This window comes from Papaver somniferum, chromosome 5 (assembly GCF_003573695.1).
Source record: "Papaver somniferum cultivar HN1 chromosome 5, ASM357369v1, whole genome shotgun sequence".
In the NCBI taxonomy this organism is placed as follows: Eukaryota; Viridiplantae; Streptophyta; class Magnoliopsida; order Ranunculales; family Papaveraceae; genus Papaver; species Papaver somniferum.
Genome location: NC_039362.1, coordinates 196896582 through 196909910, shown reverse-complemented (window position 1 = coordinate 196909910; position 13329 = coordinate 196896582). Strand labels below are relative to the sequence as shown.

The 13329-nt window shown below is 34.5% G+C and overlaps 1 protein-coding gene across 2 annotated transcripts; it reads left to right on the top strand.

Moving 5' to 3' along the window:
* Window positions 1-9582: 9582 nt before the first annotated feature.
* LOC113278435 (ribosomal RNA processing protein 1 homolog) lies at window positions 9583-12294 on the top strand. 2 transcript variants are annotated; one of them, XM_026527268.1, is made up of 4 exons: window positions 9583-9732; window positions 10201-10606; window positions 10690-11347; window positions 11432-12294. In XM_026527268.1, exons 3-4 carry the CDS (start codon window positions 11321-11323, stop codon window positions 12098-12100), a joined length of 696 nt encoding a protein of 231 aa, XP_026383053.1. In that variant the 5' UTR covers window positions 9583-9732; window positions 10201-10606; window positions 10690-11320; the 3' UTR covers window positions 12101-12294. Both variants share the same exon structure in this region, with proteins under 2 accessions (XP_026383053.1, XP_026383054.1).
* The last annotated feature ends 1035 nt before the right edge of the window (window positions 12295-13329 follow it).

Sequence of the window (13329 nt, the reverse complement as noted above, 5' to 3'; positions counted from 1 at the left end):
TAGGCCTTTTACCTTTCCTATCATAAGGTGTACCACCAAGTGCATGAGTTAAATTATCAAAAGGTGACAAAAAGTTTGAATACATGAGAGGAGCAGGACGAGGCGATGAGCCACCAACATTTGAGTTTTCTCTGATGGTTAAAGGAGGTTTGGAAGACACAACAGAAGCCAAGGTAAGCGGAGAGAGAGTCGAAGTTCGGTTACCTAGAGCCCCAGCAGGATGAAGACATACTGAGAAGGAAGACGGCTTGGATTGAGCATTACCCGCACCAGGAGCTTCTTTTGAAGAACCTGCTCCCTTAGATCCTTCTTCAGTCGCATTGCTCAATCTCCCATTAGGAACAACTACATGAGTAGTTCTTGGAGTAGGTGCTGGAAGTGCTCTGACATAAATTCTTGTCTGAATCTCCCTACACTTGTCCTCACCATAAAGAAGAACAAAACATCTCTTGCAAGCACGGAAAGGCAATTTTGGATAAAAAGGAGTCATATAATAAGTCTTACTATTAGTGTTAATAACTACCTTTCTTGTTAAAGGAGTGTTGAGTGGAACCATAAGTCTGGCTTCAAAAGAATTCCCAGCTGAAGTTTCTCCTGCAACATAGGTACCTATCTAATCAAACACCTCCCTAACTCTGCCTTTGTTCACCAGATCAGTAGGGATCTCAACTTGAGCCGGCGTTAGCGTAGTTTCCCATACCAGATCAAAAACCGATTCCATCTTGTTCAAAGGTTGCACCGCAAACAACTGACCAAACAAAAGTGAAGGTTTACAAGCAAAATCTATATCTCTATCTTGATATTTCTTAAACATGACCACAAATAAATTCAGATTACGCATCCCCCTAGTGTAAGGTTTTTCCAGCTTGAAATCTGAGGCTTCAATGGGACAGATTCTGTTTAGGTTATGCTTCACAAAGGTTTTATAGTAACTACGAGAGTTATCACATAGTAAAGAAGCAAAGATATGTGGAAATTCTTCGACATCTTCATCAAGATATAAAACTCTTACTTGGTCAGCAGAATAAGCCATAGGAAAAGAGACTAATCACTACTCAAACTAGAGAAAACAGAAAGATACTGAAGAACTTGTGTGATTTGAGAGGAGAAACTTGAGAAATACATTGCATTTAAAGAGAAGCAAGTAAAGATATAGACAAACCATTAACTCAGTTCTTGGAAGTGAGATATGATTGTAATTACACAACTGACAAAAAACTTCACGCTTGAGCGACTTAACCATTATTATCATGCATCTGACAACTCAAATATGCTTATTATCAAACCACAGAAGATCAAAGAGCATAGGAGAAAAGAGATAAACTATGCCAAGTGTAACAAAATTTCTGAGGAAGCCACCCTTATTATAGAGAATTAATGCACTGATAAAACAGATTTTATCTCTCAAAATATAAAATTATCGAATTAGTGGGAAGATAAGAATATTAACACAACTTTTCATGTAGAGGAGACATAAATTTAATTCCGACAAGAAACTCCCTATAGATTAATACAGGTTAAAGCCTATGAAGCTACCAAACAGACTCACAATTACCATCATTAAGAAAAGACTTCACAGAGCTAGAGCAGAATTACAATCCACTAAACAGAAACTTCAGAAGTATATTATCAAAGAATCAGAATCTTAACCTGAAAAGAATAATAACTCCATGTATCATAAAATCCCTACCTATGGTGGGATCTCATAACGAGCCTAAGAACCCTAGAGCAACACTCTGTCTTCCTTATAAGATGAATAACAATATTCTGAAAAGCGACTGGTACAAGACCGAATTCAGAAAACCATACCAAGAACCACACCAAACCCTCTTGTCAAAAAACCTAATTGGTTGAGAATCTCATGATGAAGAACATCGAAACTCTATGGCTTTACCTCCATTAGCTCATGACCTAAAACAAAAGGGGAAAAAGAGAATAAAACTGAAAGGATACGAATCAGTGAAAGATTAGATATTTAACAAAACAAAACTAGGTTGTAATCATTAAATCAAAGTATACAAACTTAAATTGCAGAAGAAAAACGAAATTAGGTCAAAAAACTGCGCTAAGACAGAATCGATTGAATTAAAATTAGACCAAATTAACCAGGATTAAATTATGAAATAGCTACAAAACCAAGAGATTAATAAAAAAACCTTAAGAAATTTTCCGAATTGAACTCACAATTAATGATTTGAATCCTATCAACTTGGAGCTAGTATTGCGTGAGAAAGAGGGTTTGTACAAAAAATCAGGCGGAATTGTTGGTTCTACCCCAAATGAAATTGGGGGTTCTACAAACCCTAAATCAAAAGGTTGAAGAATATTATTTCCATACCCAATTCCAATAACCCCTCAACCCTCAACGAAGTTCACACAGCCTGCTTAATTAAATAGAAAGATGGTGGTAGATTATTCAGCAGGTGATTTCACGACAGGAATCAAAAAGTTATGAAAAATATGTGGTGGATTTTCGTGTTGGAAGAAGACTCTCCTCCCCAGTTGATAAAGAAGTTGTTAAAAAACATTGAAAGTTAAAGAATGAGGTAAATATCAAATTACGAACCCCTAATTAGGGGATATGGAAACTAATTGGGGAACATGAATTACTTCCCCCAATCCAAAGGTGTCTGCTAAGGGGTGTTTTTGGGACGAAAATACTAAAACACCCTTCCCTCAAAATCAAAAATTAAAAAACTTAAAATAAAAAAACAAAAACATATCCCCATTTCCATCTTCATCTTTTATTAATCTCTTTTAGGGTTAGGGATTTGAAACCTAAATATTCCCCACTCCCTTCCATATTCTAGATTTTCCCCACTCCATTTCAAATTATCTTCTCCTTCTCTGCCGGCTCCTCACTTTGAAAGCGATTTTTTTTAACATTTGGAAGTGATAAAGACAATGCCGGAAGTGATGAAGACCATGCTGGAAGTGATGAATACCATGTCGAAAATGATGAAGACGATGTCGGAAGTGATGAAGACCATGCCGGAAGTGATGAATACCATGTCGTAAATGATGAAAACCATGCCGGAAGTGATGAAGACCATGCCGGAAGTGATGTAGACCATGCCGGTATAGATGAAGACCATGCCGGAAGTGATGAAGACCATGCCGGTAATGATGAATACCATGCCGAAAATAATTTTTTTACGTCACCGGAAGTGATGAAGATCATGACGGAATTGATGAAGACCATGCCGAAAATTGGTGTCGGCATGCTTGGTAACTAACGTTCAACGCCGAAACTAAATGCCATCATGCTCGATATAAATTTATCAAAGTCGGTAGTCTAGTGAAAAAAAACAAGTTTCTGGATACTTTTCATCATGTGCCGGCATAGAAATTTAAGTAACATACCATGCCGTAAATTGTGTCGGCATGCTCGAAAATTAACTGACTCTGCCGGAAGTGGACTGATTGAAACAAAAAAAATTGGTTTTGAAGATCAAAACCACATGGTAATGGTGTTTTTGTTTTTGTTACAACTGGGTTCTTTCTACATTTCTAAGAGTCTGTTCACATTGAGACCATGGTCTAACAAGATTGAATCTTCCATATCAAGTATTAGTGCAATACCCATTTGGGTGTTGATTTATGGAGTGCCTCTGCATATGTGGGATAACGAAGGTTTAAGCTTAATTTCTAGCTACCGGGGAAAACTATTACTAGCTGATGATTGCACTCTTAAGAGAGAAAGATTAGTTTTTGCTACGATTTGCATTGAGGTATATGTTAAATTTAATTATCCTGATAGTACACCCTTAATGATGTACATGAAGATTTCTTTGGAGCTTCCAATATAATATCAATTGAAGCCTTCAACGTGCGATCCGTGTATGGTCTTCGGCTATTCTAACAAAATGCTTATGATCTATAGGTCTTGATGGCATTTTTTTTATAAAAATATAGAAAAGTACAGTTATTAAAAATTATAGAATGCATGTTTGAATTACCTTGTGCTCTTAAAATTTAATAGGGCAGTCTAGAGGGAATATTGGTAATGATGCCTATGAGTTCATTGCAAGAAATATGATGTATATTAATAGTTATAGAAGGAGGTTTGAGATTGGCTTCATATTATTTTGTTGATTATGTTGTTATTGTGTGTGTGAATAGGTTTATATCTATTAAGTTAACTCAGCTTTGCTTCCATTCAGATTATAAAGATGTTCTTTTATCCTTTGTTCTACTAATGTGCCTTGGTTTGTGGTCTCAAGGTGGAATAAAGTTTTATAGCTATCTAGCATAGGTTAATTTTGTTCCAATAGATAAATAAATCCATACACAGAAAAAATATAGCTAAGGTTGATAGTGGTTTGCCGAGGGGTGAGGTAAAATTAGTTGTATACGAGTAGGCCTCTTCTTGGTCATTTTAAATACGCCAATCAAAAGCCACTACAACATTGTGAATTTTGCTATTTTTCTTTTGAATGTAATTTAAATCCATTTTATAAGGATTAATGTTAGAGCAAAAACTATGGGGAGTGTACATTACTTCAAGTGTAGCATATTTTTTAACCCAATTTTGTTTTTACACTACTCAAAAGCCGCACAGTACAAATTTTATTTTTTATATTATGTTTTTAAATATACATGCCCGCAAATATTTTTTTAGTATGTTTTAAGAATATATAAGGACGACAAGTTTTTTCTTTTAAAATTGTATGACGGCATAATTTTTTTCCACTTAGGGTGTTTTCTTTCGCTTCCCACAATGGGATAAACATTATATTATCTCCACCCTAATCCATTTTCAAAGGTATAGTATGTTGAAATACATTATCTCATAGCTCTTTCTCTTAGTTTTTTGTTTTTGGTTTCGAGGAAAAACTGATAGAGAAAAAAGAATTAAACTTTTTTTTTTTTTAAAGATTGATAAATTGGTTTGAATGAAGAAAAAGTTATTATGAGGTGTAACTCATGAGAATAAGTAATCAAACTTCTCCTATTGTTAATCATTAAGAAAAATGGGGAATTATTAGGCCATTTGAATTTAAATGGATAGACCACACATGGACATGTGATAATATGGGTTGTGTCAAAACACCCAAATGCCTTAATTTTCGATATTTCTTACAATTGTAACTCTCAAAGTTTTTTTGCATGGCATCTTTTTTCCTCGTTTGGTTAATTAGTAATATATGGGTCGAAACTTTGTTCACCATGTACAATGTTTTTGTAATTAGGGAACATCAACAAGTTGTTAAGAGATATAAGCTAGGATGCGTATGTATAAGAACATGTCAAAAATAAAAAATATATTCTTATAATGGACACCCACAACTAACTTACTAATAAGTCAGAATTGGAATTTGAACAACCCTCTTGGATGGCCCGTATAACACATATAAATAAGGGATCGAGGTTGTCAAACTTAAGACTCATCCTTATAATTGAAACCGAAAGAAAAAACTGTAGAAGGAAGAAGAGAGGTCTTACATGAAAGAAAGAGTCTTGATTAGTTTAGTAGCCAAGAATAACTTGCATATGTCCTCCTCCATCCAGGGAGAGTACTTCCTTTTCTAAGATCGTGGTGGGTTCATAGCGAGTGTCCTTGGCTATCATAATTATCTCTTTTCTCTCATGATTGACCTCTTTTTGTTATTTCATTTCTACTACCAAAACAAAGAACTTGTCATCAGTGTTTTTTGTTTGTGCACAATGGTATGATGTTTTCCGTTCTTTAATAAGGTAAGTTCTTTTTGAAACTGATAATAAGGTAGAGTTTCATCATTAATAATAGTAATATTATTGCTACACGAATCCTATTTATGTTGAAATTAAATGAATTAATTGCATTTAATGTATTAATATTGTTTATAAACTAACAATCTGATTTAAGTGATTGCATGTTTCACGAGTCTTTTCGTGCGTAATAAACATGATGGTATCAAACATTGTTTTAGAATATGTCTATGGTTAGTTTTTCGTTCATGCAAATATTTTTATGTTTAGTTTTTTTTTCTTTTTTCCCCTAAAAGAACTGAATGAATGAAATTTGCATGCATGTCTTTGTATTGGATTTGTATGCAGAATTTCCAGGTCGTTAGTAATGAGTGACAATGTGCTTTACTATGTGTAAGAAAAACTTTTACTATTCTTTAAGATTTCAAATAGATGTACGAAAAACCTTTGTTATTCTTTAAGATTTAAACTTGTGTTGGATTTTTATCAAAATAAATAGATTCTGGTAACCATGGTATTTGTATTCTTTGATATTTCAACTGCATGTCTTTGTATTGGATTTTTATGTAGAATTTCCAGGTCGTTAATAATGAGTGGCAATGTGCTTTACTATGTGTAAGAAAAACTTTTACTATTCTTTGAGATTTCAACTACATGTACGAAAAACCTTTGTTATTCTTTGAGATTTAAACTTGTATTGGATTTTTATCAAAATAAATAGATTCTGGCAACCACGGTATTTGTATCTCATTTAAAAATCATGGCAACCTTCATAAGGTATTTGATGGTCTTAATGTATAACTTATATATTTGTTGATCTTAACTTAGTTATGAAATATGTATCATCAGGGGAAACTAAAATATCAATGTCGCAATACATAATGAGATGAAATCAATGAGTAATACATAAGGATATAAATAAAAACAAAATAAGATTAATAATTATATTCTTCGTATTTACTTAAAAATCGTGCATATAATAAAAGGAAGAAGAAGAGTTGAGTTTCATCAATTTGCATCTCTGGGTGCTGAAAATAAAGCCTATTAAAAGAGTTGGTGATAAATTCAAATTGCAGAAACAAGCGAAGAAATTATGTCAAAGATGAGAGTAAGTGAGAATCAAATATTCGTAGATATTGATATATATCCTTTTCACTGATTATAATATTGTTTATTATGGGATAAGTTTTTTCCCTCACTTTAATAATATATACAAGTTACCACTACTCAATAATCTCAAAATATTTTGAGATTATTGACCCTTTTAATTGGGTTTACTAACTTCATCATTTTGTTTTTCAAAGTCTGTGGGATTACCAGTTGGGCATCAATTGAGGTACTATCTTCGTAAGTATATAATATCAATTTTCAGGGGTGAGCATGGTCTCGATTGTGTAGGTTTTTACATCATCTATATCCAAATATGATACGTTAAGGATTTCAAATTTGGCATCCTCTTCCGGTCCAACATCTAACAAATTTTTGTTCAGTGGATGCATGGATTGGCGGATTGGATACGAATGATCAAATGGACTTCTATTGAAATTAAAATTTTAAACAGAAAAATAAAACTAACAAAAGTAATTTGGACAATAACTGATCAAGAAAGAAAAAACATAATTCGCATCTCAAGTTTAAACCCTAAAAGTTAAAAGGAACAAAATAACGAGGAGATAACTCTAGTATATACATGGGATTATCAAGAATACTAAACTAACCTCATAATTTGTAAGAAAATCATAAGTATTCTTAATCTAATTATGATTTATATGGGGAAACAAATATTAAAAGGGGATACTATTCGAACAATCTGACGGTTAGGATATGGCAAGATTTATCTGTCATATGTGTATTTGGTTTTATCCCTGGTAAAGTTGGTGTCTCCCTTTATAAATAATATGGGTGCGGGTATCCAATAGATTTTTAAGGTTGCATCTGCACCTAATCCAAAATTCGTTAAATCTTAAAAGTTGCACCCACATCCAGTCCATTAGTGAATGGTTCTGGTATTTATCGGTAAAAATGCGACTGTGCCGGTTCAGATCTGCAAAATTCTGGTCATTTGCTCACCCATTATCATGTGGATTAATTAAGCGGAGAGACGCATAGAACATGCTCTTACGTAAATCAGATTGCTAATTTATGTATGTTATTGGTACTAATATCACACAACAATATTACTACTACTAAAAATGATGATGATCAAATTCTACCTTATAAAGAAGGAAAAATCATGTTGTTGTGTGCAGGTTGCAAGAAGCTGTTGACAGGTACTATGTGTCGTAGTCGAAACGAAATAAAAAAGAAAGGTCAAGCATGAGAGAAAAGAACCAGTTAAGATAGCCAAGGACACTCGCTATGAATCCACCATCATCTATCTTTAAAAAATGAAGAACAATCCCTAAAGACGGGGGAGGACATAGGCAAGTCATCCTTGGCTACTAAACTAACCAAAACTCTTTCCCTCATGTAAGACTTCTTTTCTTCTATTCTATTCTTCTTCTTCTTTTTTTTCTCAATTCTAATCGGAGCGATGATGAGTGTATATGCTTGTCAACCTTTCTATTTATAGATGGGTTGTAAGACGACTATTCGAATTTAAATTTTGACTTAGTAAGTTAGTTGTGGTGTCCATAGTGGATACTATTCTCATATGTGATATGCTCCAAAAAAAAAAAAGTTATGCTATGATATGCTCCAACTTATGGAGCATCCGATTGGGGTATGAAAAAGTTTGGGATGTAAACGGATGAGTATCATTCGTTTTGTCTAAATATAATTCAGTCTACAAATCGGCCAACAATTTGTAACTCGGAGACAATTCAAAACTACTTATGTACGTGTATACTTCTCTTTAGGGTACGGATTCAACACACAAAATGGGACATACATTAACCTGTTCAAAAATCCTTTTTTAACATATAACCTCGCCATAGGTTCCATAATTTTATGATTTAAATGAAATATAATCAACAAATAACATGTATATTGGTGGTATAAGACTGTTGTGTATAAGATTTAAAAATCAAAAATGTGATAGAGAATGGTAATTTGGTGATGACGCGACAAAATATTATACAGACTGTATAACTTGGTAATTTATAAATACACATACAATTAATCAATCGTTTCAAGTTGAATATTTGTTAATGAAAGTCGGTTCCAAAAGTATGAATGATACAACGGATTCATAAATTCTATGACTACAATTCGCAAATTTACTAACTAAGAGATGAAACAATTTGGATTCGTTTGGTGTGGCCTAGTTAGAGGCGGCAATCAAGGGGAGTAAAAGGAGGCCGCATTCAAAAAGTTGATGTTTGTTTGGCACGGGGCAATGCGTGACATAACAAACCACCTGAGTAACTCAACTAGCTCAAAATGAGATAATCGGATGCAGACTCCAAAGTCCAAACTAGGGACTTCAATGTTGCCCTTTTCCACGCTCTATTACCTGTGTCAAACTACACTTTCACTTGTTTTGACCAATATGATTATTAAGTCTTTTTTTTTATCTTTCATTTTCCATGAAGCTCCCCTTCTTCTTCTTCAACCCAAAGTCGGATTTTCTCTCTCTCTCTATCTATTATGATTTTGATGGATTAATATTCTTGATTTTAATTATTCCAAAACAAAAAAAAGTAATGAGCAATAATATACAAATCCTTTTGTACTATGCCAACCACTAAAATCCCATTATATATATGCGATTCTGATGCACTTTTGTTATTGGGAGGAGCTTTTGTGATCAAGGGAGAGGGAAAATCGGGGCCAACTCACCTGATACGATCTATCCAATATCTTTTCATGAATCGGACAAAACTGTCCTCGCCCAAAACCCTTAACACGTTTCAAAAGTCGAAACTTTCCATGTTCACTTCTTCTCTTCTCTTCTTCTCTTCTGAACCGTGAAGAGCAGAAATATTCCCTAGAAACAATTTCACATCTTCAAGGGAAATCTTAACCAAATCATATTTAACGGGATCAAGATATTATGGGACGATATCAAAAACCGAAATCATCTCCTCAAGATTTCTCTAAGTAAGTTGAATCTAAAAATCTCTTTTTTTTATTTAATTTTTTCAAAATCCAAAATTCATAAGAAAACTCGTTAGGTATGATTCTTTGATTGATTGATTTTGATGAATGTAAAATTTTATTGAAGGATTAGGGTCAGGTGAGTTTTTGGTTATCTAATTAGAAGATAACATTTTTAAGGATTTGTTAGATTGAATTAGTAATGCCCATTTTCAATTCCAGTATAACGTTTGAAGCTCATCAATTTATTTGAATTTTATTGCGATTTCTTGCTAGCATAGGTGGGTAACAATTTTTTTGAATGTTTCGTATCCCAATTTCTGTTATGTATTTCTTACAAATTCGCTATAAGCTTTTAGAGATTATGTAGATAAATTCCGATGATTCAATCGAAGCTCTGGTGATCAGCTTATTTATGGAGGTTATGTTAAAAGTAATACCATGTCTTTACTACATCCCCTGCTGTTTTAGGTTGCCTGAAAGGCCGACGAAAAAGTCATCAGCATCAATTCGAAGAGGCGATCGACGTCGTAATGAAGATATTGTGGAAGAGGTAGACAAAGATAATGTGGAAGAGAGTGATAATGCTAGTGAGTATAGTAGCGAGGACAGTAGGAACGATGGTAGTGACAAAGATATTGTGGAAGAGGTAGACAAAGATACTGTGGAAGATGATAACAATGAAGAAGAGTTTGATGAAGAAAGTAGTGATGAGGATAATGAAGATAATTTAGGAGAGGCTGATGCTGGAAGAGCTTCTTCTAGTGAAAAAGGAAAAAAGGCAGTTGAAGCAGGTGAAATCCCCGGGCAACCTATTAATCCACGCCTTCTATCATATTATAAAGACCACATTGCGCGATCAGTGTGGGAAAATGAGGTATGTTAAATTGTATATCTGTTATGGTATGTTCATTATATTTAGTAATTATTTTGTGATTAATTAATCTATTTGTTTGGTAGAATCCAAGAGAAAATCCGACACCATTGCTTAAACTCCATCAACACCAAGATATGGTAAAAAAAAAAATGGCTTATTGATAAAGAGTGTGTTGAAGTTCAAGAATATGTAAAAAAAAGCGGTTTGTATTCTTTAATCAAGTATGGCCATGATAAGATTGATCGTGCTCTTATCAATGCTTTTCGTGAGCGCTGGTATCCGGAGACCAACACATATCACCTGCCTTTTGGTGAGATGACAATTACAATTGAAGATGTCGAGCGCATCTCAAGACTTAGTGCTAAAGGAAAAGTGGTTGAAGGAGTGTTTGGGGCGAAGACTATGACTTGGGAGTACACACGTATGATTTGATAAAAAGAACTCTTGGCAAGACTAAGAAAGAATTGGTTAAGGAAAAACTTTACAAGTAAAAAGAATGATTCAAAGAAGAGGAAAGAGCAATGTGCTAGAGCATACCTACTTTATGTAATTGGCTCTATTGTATGCGGTGATAAATCAGGTTCAAGGGTAAATGCATATTTCCTGCAATGTTTAGAAAATTTAGAAGAAGTGAATAGCTACTCGTGGGCTACAGCTTGTTTGGCTTGGATCTACCATCATTTGGGCCAAGGTTCTGGAACTGAGGTGTATTCCATGGCTGGTTGTATGACTATCCTTCAGGTAACTATCTATTTTTCCATTTGTTCTCCTATATTTTTTTTGTATTCTTAATAGTGAAACTAATGCAATTATTTTATGTCTTAGGTATGGATTTATGATCACTTTCCGGTTCTCGAGAGGCATAGTTTAGTAGGTGGATATGAGGAATGTAATCCCAGAGCTTCATTATACGTACCAATACAACCGGAAAGAACTCTTGAGTTTGATTTGGTTGATTTGCGTGAAAAACTTGATGACCTTACGGAAGAAAAAGTGACATGGGATCCCTATAAGTCAATCCGAGATGGTTCTATTCACCAGGTTGCTCATTACACTGGACCGCTTAAATGTTTTGATGTGGTTGAGTGGCATAATCCGAATAGAGTGCTAAGACAGTTTGGTGTTATTCAAGATAAACCCAAGGGTGTTTTCCTGGACAAAGAAAAGACGGTTTCGAAGCCCAGCAGTTTCAAGTCTTATTATGGAATTCTCGTCTTACCTGGTAAACGAGAAAGTCACATTTCTCACTCTTCAGACAAAACGAGAAACAAACAAATGCCTGTTTTTCAGTTGGAGAATTTTATGGAATTCCCATCTTACCTGGTGGACGAGAAATCTATACTTCTCGATTTCCAGACTGAACGAGAACCAAAATCACACATGATGTCTCAGATTTTATTTTGCATTCACGTTATATCTGGTAAACGTGTAAATGATATTTCTCGCTCACCACACAGAACGAGAAACAAAATTTTCACTTTTTTATGTTTCTGAAATTCACGTTGGGTCTGGACAGCGTGAATTAATGTTTTCTCGTTCTCCAGACATAACGTGAAACCAACAAATCCACTGGTTATTATTTTATGAACCCCACGTTGCCTCTGGACAGCGTGAAAATAGGATTTCTCGGCCACCAGATAAAACGAGATTCGAAAAGATAAATGGTAAAACTCTATTTATGCATTTTTGGGCCAAAAGTTCAGAGCTTCATGTAACAAAAAAGCTTATACATTCAATTGAAAGATTCAGGTTACACCAAAAAGTATATATATATATGCATTTCACTAGTATCTGAGAAGTGCCCTTTAGAAATTTACAAAAATGAAGGTACACAACATCTTATAAACTAGAACTCATCAAGATGAACTGTTGTTGGTTCTTCGATCCCTGCCAAATATTCATATTTTTTCATTCTTCCCAAGTATCGTTTCGACCAAGCAGTTGAGTTTTCATTTTTTTTTTGTTTCATCCAATATGAAAATCTTGGAAGTGAAGGCAACGGACTACATCTTTTGAATTTTTGGACCGATTAGATGATTGTTGTTGACGTGGCCGATTGCTACCATATTCTTTTCAATACTGGGGTAAAGTACCAAGGTTGTTGGGACGAAAGTTATACTTTGTAGCTCACTCAAATATACCACAACTGTGGTGAAAGCTTCAGCAATGATAAACCACTCTCAGGCATTCTCAACCGATCATTTTTATCTATGCCTTTCTGTTAGATTTTGTAAAACTCATATATCAAAATAGTTTCGTATCTCCTTCATTCATTCAATCTGCCTCTTATACAAGATATACAACCCTAGAGTTCTACCTTACAATGGACTGTCCATAACAGTTGAATCATTGGACTGTCCATAACAGTTGAATCATTGGACTGTCCATAACAGTTGAATCACTGGACTGTCCTTAACAGTGGTGATAACTGTGAACTGAGACTGTGGTCTTGGGTCTCAAACTGAGACTGTGAAGATGGGTCTCGAGCCCATAAATCTAACTCTCCTAAAACCCTCCCTCAAGACGGAGCATGGAGGTCACACATGCCCATCTTGGACATAAGAAACTGAAACTGAGCTTTCCCTAAAGATTTAGTAAAAATGTCCGCCAATTGCACTGTTGTAGGAGTGTAAGAAGGCGTAATAAGCTTCTGCACGATAGCATCTCTAACCAGATGACAATCAACTTCAATATGCTTTGTTCGTTCATGAAAAACTGGATTC

What these genes read in the sequence shown, in the direction of transcription:
- LOC113278435 (XM_026527268.1), top strand. Translation starts at nt 11,321, where the DNA reads ATGGCTGGTTGTATGACTATCCTTCAG. An exon ending in GTTGTATGACTATCCTTCAG is followed by an intron (nt 11,348 to 11,431) that starts GTAACTATCTAT and finishes TTTATGTCTTAG; the next exon opens with GTATGGATTTATGATCACTT.